The sequence below is a fragment of the Lampetra planeri genome, chromosome 32, assembly GCF_965212315.1.
Source record: "Lampetra planeri chromosome 32, kcLamPlan1.2.h2, whole genome shotgun sequence".
Taxonomy (NCBI): Eukaryota; Metazoa; Chordata; class Hyperoartia; order Petromyzontiformes; family Petromyzontidae; genus Lampetra; species Lampetra planeri.
In genome coordinates, this window is record NC_136138.1 from 4,790,427 (window position 1) to 4,811,629 (window position 21,203).

General features: G+C 51.2%; 1 protein-coding gene across 2 annotated transcripts; it reads right to left on the reverse strand.

Moving 5' to 3' along the window:
- Positions 1-8,468: 8,468 nt before the first annotated feature.
- ASB13 (ankyrin repeat and SOCS box containing 13) lies at positions 8,469-20,623 on the reverse strand. Of its 2 annotated transcripts, XM_078609562.1 has the most exons (6): positions 20,041-20,623; positions 13,384-13,574; positions 12,839-12,989; positions 11,623-11,757; positions 11,118-11,309; positions 8,469-10,666 (listed from the first exon to the last, which is right to left on the reverse strand). In XM_078609562.1, exons 1-6 carry the CDS (start codon positions 20,075-20,077, stop codon positions 10,539-10,541), a joined length of 834 nt encoding a protein of 277 aa, XP_078465688.1. In that variant the 5' UTR covers positions 20,078-20,623; the 3' UTR covers positions 8,469-10,538. The 2 variants fall into 2 exon arrangements, with proteins under 2 accessions (XP_078465688.1, XP_078465687.1); XM_078609561.1 differs by lacking the exon at positions 8,469-10,666 and having other exon boundaries at positions 10,844-11,309.
- Between the last annotated feature and the right edge of the window lie 580 nt (positions 20,624-21,203).

Genomic DNA, 21,203 nt, shown 5'->3' on the forward strand with positions numbered 1-21,203 from the left:
TTACTTTAGTAGGTTCTAGTTTGTGCTGAACCAGGTGGAAATAGGATAGAGGCCTTAAACCTCACGCCTGAATGGGCACACGGACCTCAGTTCAGTGTTCACGTGGCGCGAGTGGGGAGCGGTGGCGCAGCGGTTAGCGCTACACTGCTCTACGAACCCGGCGACTCGAGTTCGATTCCAGATCATGGCCAACACCGGTGACGATTATCTGAACCGGTTCTGGGCCTCCCCGAGGTCGACTCGGCCTCAAATGATTTTACCTGGCACGGTGTGTAAGCATCGCCACTGGGGAGACAAAGGCGGCCGGGCGTGGTGCTGGCCACTCACCGCCTCGTGTGCCGTGCCGGCCTTCATAGGTGCTCGCTAACATCACTTGCCCCAACAGTTTGATAAGGCTATACGGGGGATCTTTGTTTTGTGGCACTAGTGCCGCCTTGTGGCACGATTTGGAATTGAATTATACTCTTTTTTTCGGTAAAGTCACGTAGGTAAAAAAAAGCTAAATAAATAGTGATTTAATTTATTTTCCATTTTTTTAAGTACGTGACTTTACCGAAAAAACCAAAGAGTATGGACCCTTGCAGTCACGAAAGCTTCAAATCTAGAATGGAATTGAATTGTTTAATCAGTGAGCCCCCCCCCGTCATCCCCCAAAACGGTGAGACAACGCCAAGCGGCCAGCAACAGATCAAGGGCATGACACGTTTCTTTAATTGAGCAAAGTTATTTATTATCAGGGCGTGGGAGAAAATAAACAACGGTGATGATGGGAGGGAGTTCCAGGGTGGAGCAGTGCGAGTGGAGGAGCAGAGAGAGGTTCTGTGTGGTGAGTGGGTGAGTTGGTGGACGGGTGAGTGAGTGGGTGAGTAGGCGGGTAAGTGAGTAGCGGGTGAGTGGGCGAGTGAGTGGGCGGGTAAGTGAGCGGGTGAGTGAGTAGCGGGTGAGTGGGCGAGTGAGTGGGCGGGTGAGTGAGTGGGTGAGTGAGTAGCGGGTGAGTGGGCGAGTGAGTGGGCGGGTGAGTGAGCGGGTGAGTAAGCGGGTGAGTGAGCGGGTGAGTGAGTGGGCGAGTGAGTGGGCGAGTGAGTGGGTGAGTGAGTGGGCGAGTGAGTAGGCGGATAAGTGAGTTGGTGAGCGAGTGGGCGGATAAGTGAGTTGGTGAGCGAGTGAGTGAGTGGGCGGGTGAGTAAGCGGGTGAGTGAGTGGGCGAGTGAGTGGGTGAGTGAGTGGGCGAGTGAGCGGGTGAGTGAGCGGGCGAGTGAGTGGACGGATAAGTGAGTTGGTGAGCGGGTGGGTGAGTGGGCGAGTGAGTGGGCGGATAAGTGAGTTGGTGAGCGGGTGGGTGAGTGGGCGAGTGAGTGGGCGGGTGAGTGAGCGGGCGGGTGAGTGAGTTGGTGAGTGTGGGTGAGTGGCTGGGTGAGCGAGTGATCGAGCGAGTGATCGGGCGGGCAGGTAAGCGCCAGACTGAATCGTTACCTCTTAGCGCACTGTCCAGAATATGAGTATTTGAAAGTAAAACATTTGAGTTGTTGTCTTATAAGCAGGTAGCTGTGCGTGTCCATGCGTGTGACCATGTACATTGTTGAATGACTGTACTGACACCGGGCACACTTTGAGGATGCGTCTCACTAACGATGATTCTATACTCATTACTGTATTCAGGTGTTCTTCACTCATTTTCAGAGGGGGTGTGGGAATTGTCGCCGGTAAGACATCATCAGTGTGATCACCGCCACGCGTTTGAAACCATTGTTGGGTTTCTGATAGCACGAGGATGATGATGATGATGGTGGTGATGATGGTGGTGATGATGGGGCGGTGTTCTCACCATGTGTGTATTGTGGGGAGGCCGCGCGAGGCCACCCAGGGGCAGGCCAGTGGCCCGCGGGCCTCATTGCATCGAAAAACATTGGGAGTATTCTTTGGTGCTTTCGGTAAAGTCACGTAGAGAGAGAAATAATAATAATAATACAAAATAAAGAGAATAAAAATAATATAAATCCACGTTTCGATCGCAACACAAGCGGTCGTCATCAGGAAAGGGTTTATCGAAACGTCGTGTTTTTTTGTTTTTATTGTCATTTTTTTTTTCGATTTAAAGCTTTCGTGACTTCATCTTCTTGGTTCTTTCGGTAAAGTCACGTAGAATGGAAATAATAAAATAATAAAAATAAACATAATAAAATAATATTGTTTTATTTTGACTTTTTTTTACCGAAAGAACCAAGAAGATGTAATTTTTTTTATTTGTATTCACTTTATTTCGTGGTATTATATTTCTTCTACCTACGTGACTTTTCCGAAAGAACCAAAGAATATGAATTCCTGCAGTCACGAAAGCTTTAAGTCAAAATCGGGAGTGTTCCTTTCGAGGTGTTTGTTTTTTTTGACGCGCGTGGCTCTGCGTCGCTTGTTAAAACGCTGCCAACACAGCATCAGCAGCAGCCAAGGGTGGCACAGTCGGGTTTTTTACAATCGCGTTTAATTGTCTTTCTGTATTAAACCCGATCATCTGAGATTGGGAGAAATCCGGTTTAAATGGTTCTAATTGCAGAACAGCACTTTCCAAACTTCTCAACGATGGGCTTCATCCATTCCAAGCGAAGGAACTCACTGGCGGCGCCCACGACTGTGGAGGAGAAGCTCGTGTTCATCACGACCAACCTGCCCGCCGCATTCTACGACGACCCCGTGCCCGACGGCCCCCCCCCCCCCCCCGAGTACGATAGCAGCACCGACGAGGAAGCAGCCTAAGCCTTGGATCAGAGTTTCGTATTCATTAAACCAGATTTTAATTCCCCGAAATCGGGTTTAATTGTATGAAAGAAAAACCGCGATGCCTGCCGCTGGAAAAAAAATCGAGTTTTTTCCACCCATGGCAGCAGCTCCATCACCGTCTCCCCGTGTACAAGAGGCTCCAACGCAGACGATCGTCCTTTCCGTGTCGCGTTTATTAGCAAACAAGACAATCGGTCGTCAACGTGAAGCCGAGACAGCAAAAACATTGCACCTTTGCCGACGATCACAAAGCGAACATTTGCAGGCCGTTGTCAGACGTTGGGGTTCAACACCGGGCCCATGAAACTTAGACCCCGCGTAGCCCAACAGGCTCAGCTACGATAGTGCGTTTAACTCGCGTAATAGTAGTAGTAGGCGGCTTTTGCGCCCAATATTTAGCGTAATAAAGTGGTTGTTTTTGGGTGAGATCGCGTAAATATAAACGTGTCGTCAAATCCGCCACCACCCGACAGGGACAATTAGCAACACAGCGGTGTGCTGTACGAGTAACGAATTGTCACGTTTTGTTATCGTGACAAACCTTAAATCTCGACTTCAAGCTTTCGTGACTGCAGGGATTCATATTCCTTGGGTCTTTCGGTAAAGTCATGCAGATAGGTTCAAAGAAAATAACAAAAGACGACCGCTTGTGTTGCGATCGAAACGTCGTAGTTTCAGTTTTTAAAATCCTTTATATTAAGTTCACTTGCTTGCTTGCGTGCTTGCTTGCTTGCGTGCTTGCTTGCTTACGACCGTGCAAATCTTTCGGTCGTTTTTTAACCCACTTCCCGTGATCCAATCGAGCTGACATTTTGCACACAGACTCGTTGTGCGAGACAATTAATGTTCGTGAAAAAAAATGTCCAAAATGTCACACTGTTTAGGGAAAACAAATTAAATATTTAATTACCAATTGCTTAATACTGGCCGACAATCATCTGACCCATAGGTGGCAGCCATCTCAAGCCAGAGGACGAGAGGACTCTCGCCGCCACGCATATAAAGGATTTATAGTGAAAAACTTTGTTTTTACTGGTTATACTTAATTGCTATTTTCTTTGACCCCCTGTCTACGTGACTTTACCGAAAGACCCAAGGAATGTGACACGCCTTGCTAATTGGCGCTGTCGGGTGGTGGCGGCGTTAACGACACATTTATACATTTACGTGACCTAGCCCCCCAAAAAGACCTTCATTATGGACTAGCTCGGTGGTGTTATCGGGGGGGGGGGGGGGGCAGTCTCACAACATGTCACCACGTGCTGTGAGTTGCTCTCCCACACCCCACGGTGGTGCTGCTCACGCGGTAATTGGGCCACGTCTCTTTTTGTTCCTGCCCCCATGGCAATTGGCCTGTGTCGGGTGGAGGAGGGGTATACGACGCAATAATTTTTTGTTTTTTGTTTTTCTCAAGCGGCAGACAATTTGACGCGAAAAAAAATTACGCGTGGTCACGAAATCTTAAGCGCGTTAAATGTGACCTTGATTCACTTTAAAGTAAAACGTTAAATATTCTTGGTATTTTCAGTAAAGTCACGTAGAAGGGAAACAATAAAATAATACAAATATAAAACAAAATTCTCACGACGTTTCGACTGCAACACAAGCAATCATCATCAGGTGTGATGATGATCATCAAATTCTACGTGAATTTACCGAAATAACCAAGAATATGAATCCCTGCAGTCACGAAAGCTTTAAATCAAAATTTAAAACGTTAAAGCTGAAATTAAAACGTTAAAGTGAACCAAAATGTCACCGGCAGCCAATCACAGTGAGGGCAAAACACAACGGGGGGAGGGGGCTCCGGGTCAATCGCCACGCCCCCCTAAGCGACAAATGTCACTGCGGCGGTGTGGACATGACCTGGATATTTCGCGACATTCCTTTGACGCAAGTCACGAGAATCCGGAGCGAGCCCCAGAAGCCGGACACACGCCGACTCCGCACACGGCCGCGGCGAGCCGGGCACTGCACGGCTCTGCCACCGCCACCGCGTGTCCAATGCCCGAACTGAACGGCGTTCACCACAAGACGTCCACAAACAACGGACGCCTCCTCCCGCTCGGACGCTGAGGATCCCGCCTCCCACCGGGACCCAACGCCTGCTGCGAAGCTCATGGGGCCACAACCCCTGAACCACATCATCCACTGCACAAGCCATTGCAGCAGCAGATGCGGACACCTCGTGTATATATGTATAACTTCTTTCCCACCGTACTTAGCTAACCATGCTCATCGGAGATGCGGGGGAAAGACAACAAACTATACGCAAAAAGTAGTTCTTAATAAATGAGTTTTCAATCTAGATTTGAAAGTGCATAACTCCGGTGGCTTCCTAATCTCGGAAGGAAGAGCGTTCCAGACGGCCGCATCATGATGGTGATGCTGTACAAGTGGAGAATTATAAACTCTCTCCAGCAGTGTGCGGCAACTGTGGTCACCACCTACAACTGAGACCATGGGACGTGTGACACAACTCCATGCCAGATTCACCCCGGCTCATCAACCAGCTCGACGCAGAATCACAGCCGCTGCTGCTCCAGCAACATGAGCCGCACGGAGGACAGTATCACGTTAAGACTTTAAATATTTAACCAAGAATAGCCTCACATTACGTCGCTTCTCTACCAAGGAAAGCCTCACTGAGGGCAAGGATCGCTGCTGTGTGCAATCCCAATTGAGCAATTTGTGGTATTATTTTTTCAAACTTTAACAAAATTTGTTCCATGACACCGGCACGCGATGGCCTCCTCTTGTGAATTAGGTCACTGGATTTTAAATGTCCACTGTGAATGAAGCAGACGGCGCGTAATATTATTAATCCGGTAAATACAGCCGCAGTATTAATCAGGGCGACCGGTGGATTCGAACCATGAACCCTTGCCACGAGTGGCCGAATGCGTAACCACTAGCCCGGTGTCACCGTCCACCACCACTTACTGGGCCGCCAATTGTTTTGCTACAGTATGTGCTGTCTGTGGGGTTGAAGTGGTGGTGCAGCGGTTAGCGCACTGCGATATGAATCCGGCGACCCGAGTTCCATTTCTAGCCACGGCTATAATCGGTGGCGGCGAGTGATATCATCCAAACCATCCTGGGGCCCTCCTCCACCTCTTCACAAAGCCGCACTGCGGACCAGAGTGGTGAAGTATGGTCAACTCCCCCCTCTCCCCATAACCGGCACATGGCATTGGTGAGGCCTTCATCCAGGAGTTGATTCTGCTAGTTTGCTATCCAGAGGTCGATATCCAATTAACTCCACAAAGCGCTGTGAATAATAAAAAATAATTATGAAAGAGTAATTATTCATATAAGCGTAAAGTGCTGTTTATTTGATTGCAAAATGTTTGTCAAGCTTATAAATTGATACGTGATACCACCTCGAAAAAAACAAATTACCCTAATTGATAATCAAGGCCAGGACGTGATGACTAACATCTGTGCCATTCCCCCCCTCCCAATAAATGCGCTTTAAGAAAGAAGCAGAACATTAGGAATTGGGTTTAAACAATGATACAGAAATTCACATTTTATTTTTCAAATCCTCGAACGTGTCTTCCACTAACCCAGTAAACGTGGAACCGTTGGGCCCAAGTTGGCCCAATCACATGACAAAGTTGGCCCAATCACATGCCAACGTTGGCCCAATCACATGCCAGCGTTAGACCAACGTTGGGCCAAAGTTAGACCAACATTGGCAGTTTTTTCTGGAAATTTCAATATGCAACGCGATAAGTCCATGAAATTTCTGCCACTCTAAGATCCACAGCTGAACACTTTCGCAATATTCAATCACCAGTCGATTGAATCTCGTGAAAGATACTCCGGGTATATAATAATACTAATTATAAAGTACAGTAGAACCTCGGAGGTTGAACGCACCAGAACTCGAACAAATCGGTGTTCAAACGATATTTCCGAACATTTTTTGCCCCGGAAACCGAACGAAATTCGGAGGTCGAACGGGCAATCTCGACTTGAAAGAACCTGTACGGCTGAGACGCGTATGGCCCAGCGTGCGTGACGCTTGCCCAGATAAAGGTTTTGCCGTGTGAGAGGCTCAGTTAACACGGAGCTCTCACCCAGTGCAGACCCGCAAAACATCGTTCCTTAACCTTTTCGTTAATTTATTTTATTTTAGTGTTTTTTGGTGTTAATCCATACACAATGTTTATTGTTTTTTTTGTATAATTTTATGCATGTAATTACTGTAAACTTCGTGTAAAAATGCTTTATAATGAGAGATTTCTTGTGCGTGGAACCAATTAATGTCATTTACATTAATTCTTACGGGGAAACTTAATTCGGTGTTCGAACAAATCGGTGTTCGAATGGCCTTCTGGAACGAATTAAGTTCGATCTCCGCGGTACCACTGCAGTTCGGTGACCGTACGTTGGCAGTGGTGCACATCTGCTATGAAGGGCCATTGCCGGAAATGTCGCCTATTATATTATTTCCATTTTACAGCCACAGGATTATAGCCGAACGTGTTATTGAATACCGTGTAGTCCATCATCTCGTTTTGCGTCACACTGGGACCCATATCGAACAGCGAGGGTCATTTTGCCTATAAACATCTGGCAGTTCACCAGCATTGCTTCAAGCGCGCACATCTGATTCTGCTGCTAATGAGACACTGCATGTCGAAAACCGGTGCAGATATTCGCTCTTATTGAATCAACGCTGCTGCTAAGACGCACTCACAGAAGGCCGTGCGGCCAATGGGATGTGCAAAATAATACTTTTATTTTTAATGCTGAGACAAAAATATGGGATATTTAGGCCAATTATTCATTTTGTTCATGATAATCTTCACTATACAGCTCGATGATGACGATGGTGAGGTGTTTTATAAATGTATTGTAGTGTACTCCGGCGTGGCCCAAAAGTCAGGACACCGAGCTTATTTCATTTATTTTAACACTGGCATTACAACATATGTATTGTTTATTCTTTACGTTATTATTGTATCCGTTATCATTATTAATTCTGTTTGTGTTCTTCCTTTTCAGATGGCGTTTAAAAATGAAGCGGAAATTGACATTAACAATTGATGAAAAGGTCAAAGATGACACCTGCAATCTTATAAAAAGTGCTAAGTTCATTTCAAAAGACAATTCACGTGGACACTAATGTTAATGGGAGTCAGTTTGAGCATCTGTTACAATACATGAAACAACCCTACGTGATTTGCTGAAATAAAAATAATAACTCTGTGTGCCCTGACTTTTGAGCCACCGTGTATATAAATAAACCACACTAATCAGACGACCTCCCCCCCCCCCCCATTGTTTTCTTTTTTAAACACGTGGATCAATTGCTCGCACGTGTAATCAGAATCCCAACTGGCCGAGTCTCAAGACACTCTTTCAAGAGGGTCCTGCTCGGGAGTTTTAGACCAAATCTCTTCCAATAATGTTTGACCCTGAACGCTGCCCTCACGGGGTGGTCAAAAACTCTTGAGAAACGAACACCGGGAGCTCAATACTTGTTACGACTGTTATTATTATACTGGTAGGAACCTCCTGGTTACACCAGCCCACAGGGGATTATTGTGTCCGTCGTGCAGGGAGGGGCTGGGTGGGGAGGGAGGGGCTGGGTGGGGAGGGTGGGGAGGAGCTGGGTGGGGAGGGGAGGGTGGGGAGGAGCTGGGTGGGGATGGTGGGGCTGGGTGGGGAGTGGGAGGGGTGGGGCTGGGTGGGGAGGGGCTGGTCACCCCGTGGTGCCCTTAAGAATCTCAACGTTTAACCTACTCACGCCGGCTTGTGCCCGCCCTCGCAGTTGGGCATATTTGCGGAATACACCACGCCGCCGTTGACCCTGACCATTGACCGAGCAACCCAACGTTCCTACCAGCTCCTTCCGCAGGACAATGTGTTTATTATTCCACCTGTTTACCCACGAAAGTCTCGACTCTCTTTCAGGAGGCTCCTTCTCACGTTTCACAGCAGGGGGCGATGTTGCTGCTGCTGCTGCGTGATTTCAACTGAGGAATGTGCAGGTACATTTTCCCAGCATTGAGGTGTTTTGCGGGCGTGTGTACTTTAGTGGCGAGGTGGGGAGCGGTGGTGCAGTGCTCAGCACACTGCGCTACGCACCGGGTGGCACGAGTTCGATTCCCGCTCACGACCAATAACAATGGCGAATATCTGAGCCGGTCCCGGAATTTCCCAGTACCTTGTGTGGTGTATAAAACCATTAGCACTGGAGAGACAAAGGCGGCCGGGCGTGTTGTTGGCCACCTATCCCCTTGTGTCCTAGATAGGGTCTTAATAGATTCCTGCTAACAGTACTTGCCCCAACAGCCTATTGAAGGCTATACGGGGAATCTTTGTGTATGTGTGTAGTGTGTGTAGTGTATACATATACAGCACAGAGGTCACGTACATCGCACACACAGAGCAATGACCACTGCCGGCAGAAAAACAAACAACGATTGCTCCTATGGATTGACAGGGCCCCACCATAGGAATGTGGAATTCCTCCGGCTTGGCAGCCGAGATCAGTGTCACCCAGTGTCCATTTAGAGCACGGTGGGGGCGTTGTGGGCAGTGGAGGCGGTGAGGGCAGGTGGGGGGAGGGGTAAACTATGAACAAAATTCATCGACGTTGGCACGACGTTGGCACGTTATCGCGCCGCCAATGTCACCATCGGCGGCGCTGGGACGGATCGGCCGACGCGCTGTCGGCGGCGGCGGCGCTTCGGCCGTCACCTCGAGCCGTGAAGTGTCTCGGCTCTCTCGTAAATGCCGCACGACGCCAAGTGTCCGACCGCCGGTCACGCGACCAATCAACCGCCCCCCCCCCCCCACACCGCGTGCAAGCGTTTGCGCACAGACCGCGGCGCAACCCTCGTTTTCTACAGACGTCCACAGAGCCGACCGTTCACGTATTCACATATCCGCCCGCCTGGGGTCCCCAGCCGATCGAATACGCGGCGTTGCAATGCAACGTTACGACGACGATGATGGCGACGATGAACGTACCACGGTACCGTCTCCAAATAATTTTGGTCGTTTCCGCGGCATCAATCAATAAAGATGATCGTTAAACAATCCCTGTCATGATATATTACTGTATATATTTATTTTACTTCTGTAATAAAGAGAAAACAGATTGGATTATCAGATCGAATCGCGACCACTGATCGCTGCGAGGACTTACAGACACCACCGCTACAGATCCGGTGCCCCCTACCGTTTCGACCCCCCCCCACCACCATGTTGCGCCATCCCTCGGCTGGACACAGCTGACCAGCGCAGGCGACCACCGTTTCCTCACAGTGAGCATGTTCTGTGGTTCTGTGAGCTGCATGGTGAGCGAGGGCGGCGTGGCCATTGGGGAGCGAGTGGTTCTGTAATCTCGCGGTAAAGCGAGCACGGTGAGGAATCGGTGGTGAGCGAAGGACGATCGATTCGGTGGTGTGTGGGTGATTCTGCGGGCTCCTTGGTGAGGCGACGGTGAGTGCATCTGTGATATCCACGGTGAGCAAACCAGTGAGGAGACGGTGGCGGTGAGTGGGTGCCCCCATGGTGAGCGAGTGGTGAGGGGGTGGTGGTGGTGAGTGGCGAACCACGTGGGTTAGGGGGTAGGTGAGGTGGTGGTAATGGTGAGTGGATCTCGGTCCTGTGGTAGCGAGTGGCGAGGTGGCGGGCCACGTGGGTTAGAAGTCGGTGCGGTGGAGGTAGGTGGTTGTGAGTGGATGGCCCGGCGGTGAGCGAGTGGCGAGGGACTGTGGTGAGTGGCGGGCCCGTGTGGGTTAGGAGTAGGCGAGGAATTGCCTGAGCGGGCGAGGCAGCGGCAGCTGGGGCAGCTGGTGCAGGCGCTGGGGACCCAGGAACCCGCGCACAGCCAAGCGGCACAGCTGCAGCAGCGGCGAGGGGTGTCCTGCACAGCGCACAGGACACACGCACGTACACACACGCACGGGACACGCACAAATACAAAGATACCCCACGAAGCCTAAACAGGCTTTTGGGGCAAGTGTTGTTATCGAGCACCTATGTAGGCCGGCACAGCACACGAGGGGGTGTGTGGCCAGCACCACGCCTGACCGCCTTTGTCTCGCCCGTGGTGATGTTTACACACCGCACCACGTACACAATGGCGTACGAATGCAAAAAAATGCAGCACATTTATCAACAAACGCTGTGGCCTTAACATGAGAAACACATAAGAGACGATGGTATGCCGATTCGGAAGCAAGGCAGGTGCTGCAAGAGTTGACGGTTGACGGTGATAAAGATGGAAGGAGAGTGGTGGTGGTAGCGATGGGGGAGCGGCGATTGCAACGGCGGCGATGGGAGGGCGGCGATGGCCTGGGCCGGTGGCCCCGTACTCTCGTATCGCGCCAGCTGGGCCCAGCACGGCGACCCGGCGGGGAGGTAGTCGCTGGGCCGGCGGCCGCGGTTGTCACGGGCGTTGACGCGCGCCCCGAACTCAACGAGCAACTCGAGCAGCGCCGAGTCGTGCGTGCGCGCCGCGTGGTGCAGCGCCGTCTCGTGCAGCTTCGCCGCGTTCACGTTCGCTCCTGCGTGTGGGGGGGGCGGTGCCGGGGGAGGGGGGGCAGGTCACAAGCCAACGCCTGAGTGTGGAGATTACTGTGATCGTGACGAGCGCAGTGATATTATGGCGAGTGAACCCGGTGATCATGGTGCAGATCGTGGTGACTGTTGTGATTGTGGCGAGCAATCGTGGTGCGTGTGTGGCGTGAGCGATCTCGGTGATCGTGGTGAACAATCACGGTGATGGTGGTAATGGTTGCGAGCGATGGTGGTGAGCGATGGCAGCGAGTGCGTGTGGCGAGTGATCGCGGTGATGGTGGCGGCGCCGGCAGCACTCACCGGCGTCGAGCAACGCCCGCACGCACGTCTGGTGCTGCTTGTAGGTGGCGACATGCAGCGGGGTGCCCAGGTGGCAGTCGTGCGCCTCCAGGTGCGCGCCTGCAGCGATCAGCAGCTGCACACACTCCACACTGCCTGCATGCGCAGGGGGACGCGGGGACACGCGGGTAGACGCGGGGACAACGGGGACACGCGGGGAGACATGGGGACACACGGGGAGACACGGGGAGACGCGGGGACACGCGGGGACAAACGGGAAGAAGCAGGGAGACACACAGAGATATACAGTAGAACCTCTGGTCACGACCATAATTCGTTCCATAACTTTGGTCGCAACCCGATTTGGTAGTGACTCGAACCTAATTTCCCCATTGGATTGTATGTAAATATGATTAATCCGTTCCAGACTCCTACGAACTGTATATAAATATTGTTTTTTAAAGATTTTTAAGCACAAAAATAGTTAATTATGCTATAGAATTCACAGTGTAATAGTAAACTAAATATAAAAACATTGAATAACGCTGAGAAAACCTTGAACAACAGAGAAAACTAACATTGCCGCGTCAAGGTTTAGAATCGTTCAACAAGATGATTGTTTCGTCTGCTACATCAGTCGGTCGATTCTGAGAGAGAGAGAATATTCGTATGAGCAATTCATGTTTATATTGAAAGTAAGTTAACAGTAATATTTGGGTAGAGTATTGTTTTTGGAAGCATTCACCGTAATATCGTGTGAACGTTTACTTCACCGCATCATCATCGTATGAATGATGCGAGAAGAGATTAACGGGTTCTTATGCTAGCAATTTATGTACTCAGCGCTTTCGCTCTCTAAATTACGGCTTGAATGAGGGGGGAGGGGTATGACTACACTCACAAAATTAATATCTTACTAGGAATTTAATATAACAAAAGTTATATATATAACTGTTACGCTTTGTGTTGTAAACAAACAACAAGAAATTTGGCGCTTACAAAAAAAATGGCGCGGAAGAGGAAATCGGCCGAGGCCGTGTTTGATCGTCACCCGAGTTTGCGTTCGTGACCAGATTCCAAAATTTTTGTGAATTTTTTGGTCGTAACCCGATTTGGTCGTGGTCAGAAGCGTTTGTGACCAGAGGTTCTACTGTACGTGGTGTTGATGGCAAGGCGCTGGCAATGCGGTGGTGGCGCTGGTGGCGTTGGGGGTGGCACGGGGGCGGTGGTGGCGCACCGCCGAGGCAGGCCTCGTGGAGTGGCGACACGGTGAAGATGGAGAGGTTGACGCGCGCTCCGTGCAGCAGCAGCAGCCGCACGCACTCCAGGCTCCCCGAGGCGCACGCCTCGCACAGTGGGGTGCTCCCGTCAATGTTACGAGCCTCCACCTGGGGGAGGGGTGGGGATAGAGGGAGGTACGTAGGGGGTGGAGTTTATTTTGTGGAACCAGGCAATAACTCCGGAGACCGGAATAATTGACAAGGGTGTTTTTAGGCGGGTCACCTAAAAACACAAAAAGACAATAAATTACAGCAATGAAGCAACACGAAATTGGAGCAAAACAACCAAGTAGAAATCAGAGGATAATAGGAAGTGACGGAGTTCTGGGTTAAGAGAGAGGTCATCTTTATCGTCATCGTCACGGCTGACATGAGGTCACTGCGCTCGGGAACATGGGCGACCACAGAAAACATTGATTTAATCGTCTCAGCTCGCCGGGTCAGAGGTCGTCGTTGTTCAGATGATGCCACGTGCCACCCCCCAGCTCCCTCCGCCAGGTACCTGCGCGCCAGCGGAGAGCAGCATCTGCGTGCAGAGCGCGTGTCCGTTCTGGCAGGCCTCGTGCAGCGGAGTCACCGAGTCCACGGTGACGAGGTTCACGCAGGCGCCCGTCTCGATCAGCCGCTTCACCTGCAGTGCGCGGCCCAGCGACGCCGCCTCGTGCAGCGGCGACCGGTCGGCCCAGAAGCCTGCTGGCGCCGCGCCCGCCGCACCGCTCGTTAGAACGACGGTGGTCCGGTCGTTACGAGAAATAAATCAACGTATCGGGGGTTACTTCTCGAGCCCGCTGCTCGTCGGGGTGATGTGCGGCCGTGGCGATGTCGCGAGCCACACCACGACCGATATCGCTCGCCCCATCGTGAATCATTTTGACATCAACAGGCTGGTACACGTGGACCAGAAGTTCAGCAGTGGCTAGACAACGGCACGTGCAGAGTAAAGTACAAAAACTAAGTAAACGTCGAATTGAGTTCCTGCTGCTCAAACGAGCACAGAGGCATCGGTGCTCCATCTCCCGTTTACGGCCCGGCTCGGCCAGTGGTGAAACTTCCACATTGGTACGGTGGGGGACACGTCTCTCCATAGGACAACCGCCGCTTACTTCTGCACAAAAGCAGTATTTTATCCACCCCAGAGGGATGACGGGCTCAGTCAACTCCCCAACCAGGATGTGAACTCGCAACGTCTTCAGATTGCCGGCCGCTCGCTCTGCCACTCAGCCTGCTGGCCGGCTATCGTCATCATCATCATGGGGGGGGGGGGTGGGGGGGTGTCCAAACCTCCAGACCCCACGGGCCACCGACAAAGAGCCACAAGATCACACGCGACCTGCACACGTGGGGTGTCCACCAGCGTTATTGCAATCGGTATTATCAGCTCCGCCAATCGGTGAACTCGACACCTATCGTCTATAGACACATGTAGCCAATTATCAGCTGGAGCACGGATGCCGGTTGGACCGTGGTTACATCACAGGATTGCGACAGGCGGCGACGGCAGCGGCATGGGGACGCGTTTCGTCCGGATTGACCACGTCGGATGAAGATGAGAGCCGATTTATCATTTGTGGACCGAACCACGGTGCCTAATAATGCAACCAAATTATCTTGGGCACATCGTCGTCATTCCGACTTCGTTGATTTCGTCTCGTCACAGTCGGTCACGCGATGATCTCCGCTGGGCGAACGTAGTCAACGCCGTCACTTTCCTCCGACCGGAGTCGCCGTCGACTCAAGGAGAACGTGCCGAGTCGGCGGATATTCCCGTGCGGTGCGGGGGGGGGGCTATGTGCCACACCCAATAACCCCACTCGGTAATCACCAACGCCATCAAATCGTCGTGATCATCATCGTCGTCGTCGTCGTCAACCACGTGGTCACACTTCCTGACTCTACAAGCCGCGTTACCAAAACACTGCTGCTGCTGCTGCTGCGGAGGTTTTTGTGGTTGCGCTGCACGGCTCTGCGATGTGTTTTCGGGTTGTGCCGCCACGTCTTGTTGTTGTTTGGCACCACGTCCGACGTTCCGCTCCACATGCTGACAGCTTCTGTACGAATGTAATCGATATTTACAGATTAACTGATGCATTGCTTCACGCCAAGCAGGCATCTAAACTCTGCCGGTTGGCAATCATGGTGGCTATGCACATGGCCTGTGTTATTCCAGCAGAAGGCAGTACAGGAAAATGCTGACCCCATCTGTTCCATCTGTATGGGATAAGAGTGTTGCCACTTCAGATACGTGCGTTTTCTCAAGATGGTTTCCTCCCATAAGTAAACACTGAATTGGCTGAAAACACCTTAATATATAGGGGATCGCGGAGCTGCGGCAATCGGTAAACGCCGGCGTCACGGCCTGGCTGCTGCTGCCCTCCCAACCGCCGCCTGCGGCTCATTGTCACGCCTCTCGAGTCGTCCTCTCTACGAGAGCGAGCGGACAGCGGCGCGTTACCAGTTGAAATTTGTATTATTAAACCAGGACAATGAAGAAAATTTGTCAACCTCAGTCAACATTTTAAAATCCTGTTACACGCCAGAATTCCTGACACCCCCCCCCCCCCCCCCGTACGTCAGGTATACTTTTGCAGGAAATTCTATCCTGAAAATGTGGCTTATTTATGGATTAAGTTGACGGTTTGACAGACAATACCCGTAACGTACTGCACCACCACCGTCCGAGCGTGTTGCCGAGTCAGCCCATCCACATACGACCGACACCACCGCGGTATTGTACAAGACCGTTTCTCCTTTATCTTCTTCCAAGACGGCCCAGCCAGCGTGGACGGAGAAGCCCACAGAGAAAGCTTCCACCAGCAGTGGCCTGAGCGAGCGATCGCAGGGCTGCACCGACTCTCCCTCGCCAAGAGAGGTGGGCACAAATGATTTATATATCTGAATTGCAAAATACTGGTTGGTTGGTTGGTTGACGTGCCAGTCCCCAAATCAGCCGAGTGATGTCAGGAGGGCGGGAGGGGGCATAGCCACCACTCCCCCCCCCTCCTTCTAAATTCTAAAATACAAGTAAATTTGATACAACTGGTTTTGCAATAGTTGTAGGGGGCTGGACACAACGCGACAAATGATGGTTGAGCGATGGGCGTCTCGGCCATTCCTCTCGCACACAGCGGGTGGGTAGAGCCAGGGCAGAACGTGCAATAGACACGAGCAGATTGAGACATCGCTCCTTCTGTCTAAGATGTCAAACTCGCCAGTTCTCACATCGTTAAGTGTCCCAAACGTCCGTCCCAAACCACAACAAGGGCACGAGGTGCGGTGCTCACCTCCATTTAGAACCCAAAGCATGTCCATTCCACATTACGATGGCCAAACACAGATAGCCTATCCATATGCACACCAATGGAGACTTTCACCAAAACTCTGTTCTGTCTCCACATTTTAACGTATACATTTTTTTGTTCATTGGCCTATATACATAGGCTTTTCGGAATAATTTGTTCAGTGGCAATATTGTTCAGCGCCTATTGTTAAAAATTAATACTGCTGGATTATATTGGTCTGGAAAGCCAAACAAATCGATGGGCTAACAAAAATATATTTCATTTATTTGGGAATCGGATTGTGGGAGGAGCCGGCAGTGGCTTGGAGAGGTCTTCCATCAGCAGCTGATTGACCATGGCTGATGTTGATGTAGACTGTAGAGCAACAGCTATGATTTTACTTGAAGGTGGTTAATCAGCCAGATAATTGCGTCAGCAGCAGCAGAGTGGTGCATCACGGCTGTGATTATGTCTCGCCCTTCGTATCTGTGAATCGGGGCGTTGAGTCTGTGTTAAATTTCGATCTGTGTTACACATTCCACGGCCTCTGTTCTGCGTGACCGCAGTTGTACACAGCGGGCAAGTTTTTAATTGCTCGATTTTTTTGTTAATTTTACCCATGGCTGATGGCGATGGTACGGTGAACGGAGTTCTGCTGATGTCCCCCACTCGTGCCCACTGTGCTCTCCGCAGACAGCGGCGCACCGCGAGTTTAACGATGAAGACTTCCCGGAGGGTGGCGTGAGGGCTCAGCGCATCGATCTCTGCTCCGCCGTTAATCTTAATCCGCCCTTTCCGGGATCTCGCGGCTTTCGGGTTTTATCGTTTCCCAAACGCAACCACCGCTGACAGAGAAGCATCCTCGCGTCGCCCCGGCGACATCACCGGCTCGCAAATAGCCGATTACACCACTTCCCACCCCAATTCGGCGTTTCGTCACCGAGCCGGCTTTGGGCCACCGTCATCGGTGACAAATCGGGGACATCATCATCGTCGTCGTCGTCGGCAGTAGCAGCAGCACCAATCCCCTGGCGGTACAGGTGGGGGACCGTGGGGGAGGAGGAAAGGTGGAAGAGGGAGGTGAGGCATGCGTGGATGAGGTCATGTTGACACCACTTGCAAGATGACGCCTCCTTGCGCCATCCACGTGGATCTCCTTACCACGTGCGGTTGTCAAATATAATGATTAGTGACGGCAAGCATCGTTAGCTGCCATTACGATTGCAATGGAATCGCTGTACAATTAAAACTGAACCGCGAATACGATCGATTACCAATGGCAACATTTCCAGTTGTAATATTTAAATTAAAACTCGGATGCTGAGCACAGGCTCAAAAAGGCCTAGAAACGTCACAAGGGAGCAGCAACAAACAGCACAATGAAAATTGTAATTGAACGAGGTGATTATGATAAGAACCTGGGGAAGGAAAAAGAGGCGATGGGAGGTGAAGTTCAAAGAGGGGCAGTGCAAGGGATGACACAGAATGAGCAGCGAGATGTTGTACGTCTTGCTGCTTGGGCAGCCCCCGTGAGGTCATCATATCATCATCAGCCATGGTCAATCCACTGCTGGATGAAAGGCTCGTCACATCTAATTATAGACATGATGTACAGAGCATCACGTGTACTGGTCATCAGCCATGGTCAATCCACTGCTGGATGAAAGGCTCATCACGTGTACTAATAGACATGATGTACCTAGCATCACACGTACCGGTCATCAGCCATGGTCAATCCACTGCTGGATGAAAACCTCGTCACGTGTACTAATGGACCGTTACGTGCCATCACACGTGCAGGGAAAGTTGGGCATTATGTGCCAGAGGCTGCCACACACACACACGCGAGGCGGGGGTTGTATGGGGTACTGAGGCAGAACACTGTAGGGTATTTATACTGGCTCAAGTCGCCGTGTACCGCTGAGCGTGTGCTGGGGTTCTTACATCACCAGCGTGGTGAGCTCCCCGCGTAAACAGCGGCAGAACCACGTGCTCAGGCTTACAGTGGCAAGCAGATGACACAATGATGATGATGATTACTGTATTACAATTTTGATATTTGATTATGAGACTGATGATCACAGTTATATTTGGTGATGGCACTGATGATGTGTGGTGACTGTGAAATTAATGATGAAATTATTATCATTATAAATTATGAAATCGATCGTGAACATTGGTGATGACGGTGATTGGAGATGGTGATTATGAAATGATTGGTGGTGATATTGGTGAATTGATTTACGAGTGATAAAATTTGTAATAATTGGTGAGTAAATCCAAAGGCTGGTGATGTTAATACTACACTCTGCCGATTTAAAATAATTATAATGCAAAATGCCGACGATTTCGATTGTTGGTGACAATGAAATGGGTGACGATGATGTCCATGCTGGCGACTGATGGTTTTGCTCCTCGTGATGCTAGCGGTGATGGTGAGATCGGTGCCGATTGACGGCTGACCGTGGTGAAACTGAAGGTGATGTTACTAATGTTACCGTTGCTGATGATGATGATTACGGTTCAACATTACCACCACCTTCTTGGCTCTTTCGGTAAAGTCACGTAGAATGGAAATAATAAAATAATAAATAAAAACACTATATTATTATATTAGTGTATTATTTTATGTTTTCTTTTTATTATTTTTTTTATTTCCATTCTACGTGACTTTACCAAAAGAACCAAGAAGATGAATCCCTGCAGTCACAAAAGCTTTAAATCGAAAATTACCACCACCACCATCATCAAACACACAAAGACCCCCCCCCCCCCCCGTGTAGCCTGTAACAGACTGCCTGGTGCAAGTGCTGCTAGCGAGCACCACGCCCGGCCGCCTTTGTCTCTCCCCAAGCGGTGATGTTTAACACGTCGCAAACAGCCAACTCATTTGAGGCCGAGTGGAGCTAGGGGGGGGGGAACCCAGGATGTGAACGGGACACGAACTCGGGCGGCCGGGTTAACCGCTGCACCACCGCTCCCCTACACCACCATCACCACCACCACCATCATCACCATCATCACCACCATCACCATCAACCACCACCACCATCAACCACCACCACCATCAACCACCACCACCATCAACCACCACCACCATCAACCACCACCACCATCATCACCATCATCACCACCATCACCATCAACCACCACCATCACCACCACCACCATCATCACCATCATCACCACCACCACCATCATCATCACCACCATCAACCACCACCACCATCATCACCATCATCATCACCATCATCACCATCACCCACCACCATCATCATCACCATCAACCACCACAACCATCATCACCATCATCACCATCAACCACCACCACCATCATCACCATCACCATCATCACCACCATCATCACCACCATCATCACCATCATCATCACCATCACCACCACCATCACCACCACCACCATCACCACCACCACCATCATCACCACCACCACCATCACCACCACCACCATCATCATCACCACCACCACCATCACCACCATCATCACCACCACCATCATTACCACTACCATCACCACCACCACCATCATCACCACTACCATCATCATCACCATCATCATCACCATCACCACCGCTACCACCACCATCAACCACCACCACCAACATCGACCAACATCACAATCACCACCACCACCGCTACCACCACCACCACCACCATCATCATCACCACCAACCACCATCACCACCACCATCATCGACCAACATCACAATCACCACCACCATCATCATCACTACCACCACCATCGACCAACATCACAATCAGCATCAACAACGGCAAGCAAGGCCCACGCAGAGCCTCCAACAACAACAGCAGCAGCAGCCGCCCTGTCTCTCTCTCTCTCCTTCTTCCCGGACTCCTCCTACCGATGTCTCCAATGGCCGTAGCTCGCACGCCGCTCATCTTCGCGGGGGGGTGTGGGTTGTTGTTGCTGCTGTTGTTGTTGTTGTTGCCCGCCCCCCTCTCCGGGTGACAAGCCAAGAGACGACGAAGAAGGTGGAGGAGGAGGAGGGGAGACCGCGGGTTTCGCTTCGCCGGTCCCGAGGTGAGCGAGCCGGCAGGACACGCCGGGTCACTCACACGGGACGCGTGTGAGTGTCTGTGTGTTTATATCTGTGTGTGTGTCTGTGTGTTTATCTGTCTGTGTGTGTGTGTTTATATCTGTGTGTGTGTTATATCTGTGTCTGTGTGTTTATATCTGCGTGTGTGTGTCTGTGTGTTTATCTGTCTGTGTGTGTGTTTATATCTGTATCTGTGTGTGTGTTTATATCTGTATCTGTGTGTGTGTTTATATCTGTATCTGTGTGTGTGTTTATATCTGTGTCTGTGTGTGTGTTATATCTGTGTGTGTTTGGGCCTGAACGACAAACCGAGCGAAAATGGATCCGCACGCAGCCTCAGACATCAACCACGACTCCTCCTCCTGCTGCTGCTGCTACTCCCTCTGCCGACAACCACCACCCACTCCACCACCACCACCCACTCCACCCCACCACCACCCACTCCACCCCACCACCACCCACTCCACTCCACCACCACCCACTCCACTCCACCACCACCCACTCCACCACCACCCACTCCACCACCACCCACTCCACCACCACCACCCACTCCACCTCCACCCACTCCACCACCACCACCCACTCCACCACCACCCACCCACTCCACCACCCACTCCACCACCACCCACTCCACCACCACCCACTCCACCACCACCCACTGCAACCACCACCCACTCCACCACCACCACCCACTCCACCACCACCACCCACTCCACCACCACAACTACCACCACCCACTCACCCACTCCACCACCACCACCCACTCCACCACCACCCACTCCACCTCCACCACCCACTCCACCTCCACCACCACCCACTCCACCACCCACTCCACCACCCACTCCACCACCCACTCCACTCCACCACCACCCACTCCACCACCACCCACTCCACCACCACCACCCACTCCACCACCCACTCCACCACCACCACCCAATCCACCACCACCCACCCACTCCACCACCCAC

Excerpts from the sequence above, each read along its gene's own strand:
- ASB13 (XM_078609561.1), bottom strand. The coding sequence starts at position 20,077 with ATGAGCGGCGTGCGAGCTACGGCCATTGGAGACATCG. Across the intron at positions 12,990-13,383 it reads TGCTCTCCGCTGGCGCGCAG|GTGGAGGCTCGTAACATTGA; the intron begins GTACCTGGCGGA and ends CCCCTCCCCCAG. Across the intron at positions 11,758-12,838 it reads CCACGAGGCCTGCCTCGGCG|GCAGTGTGGAGTGTGTGCAG; the intron begins GTGCGCCACCAC and ends CTGCGCATGCAG.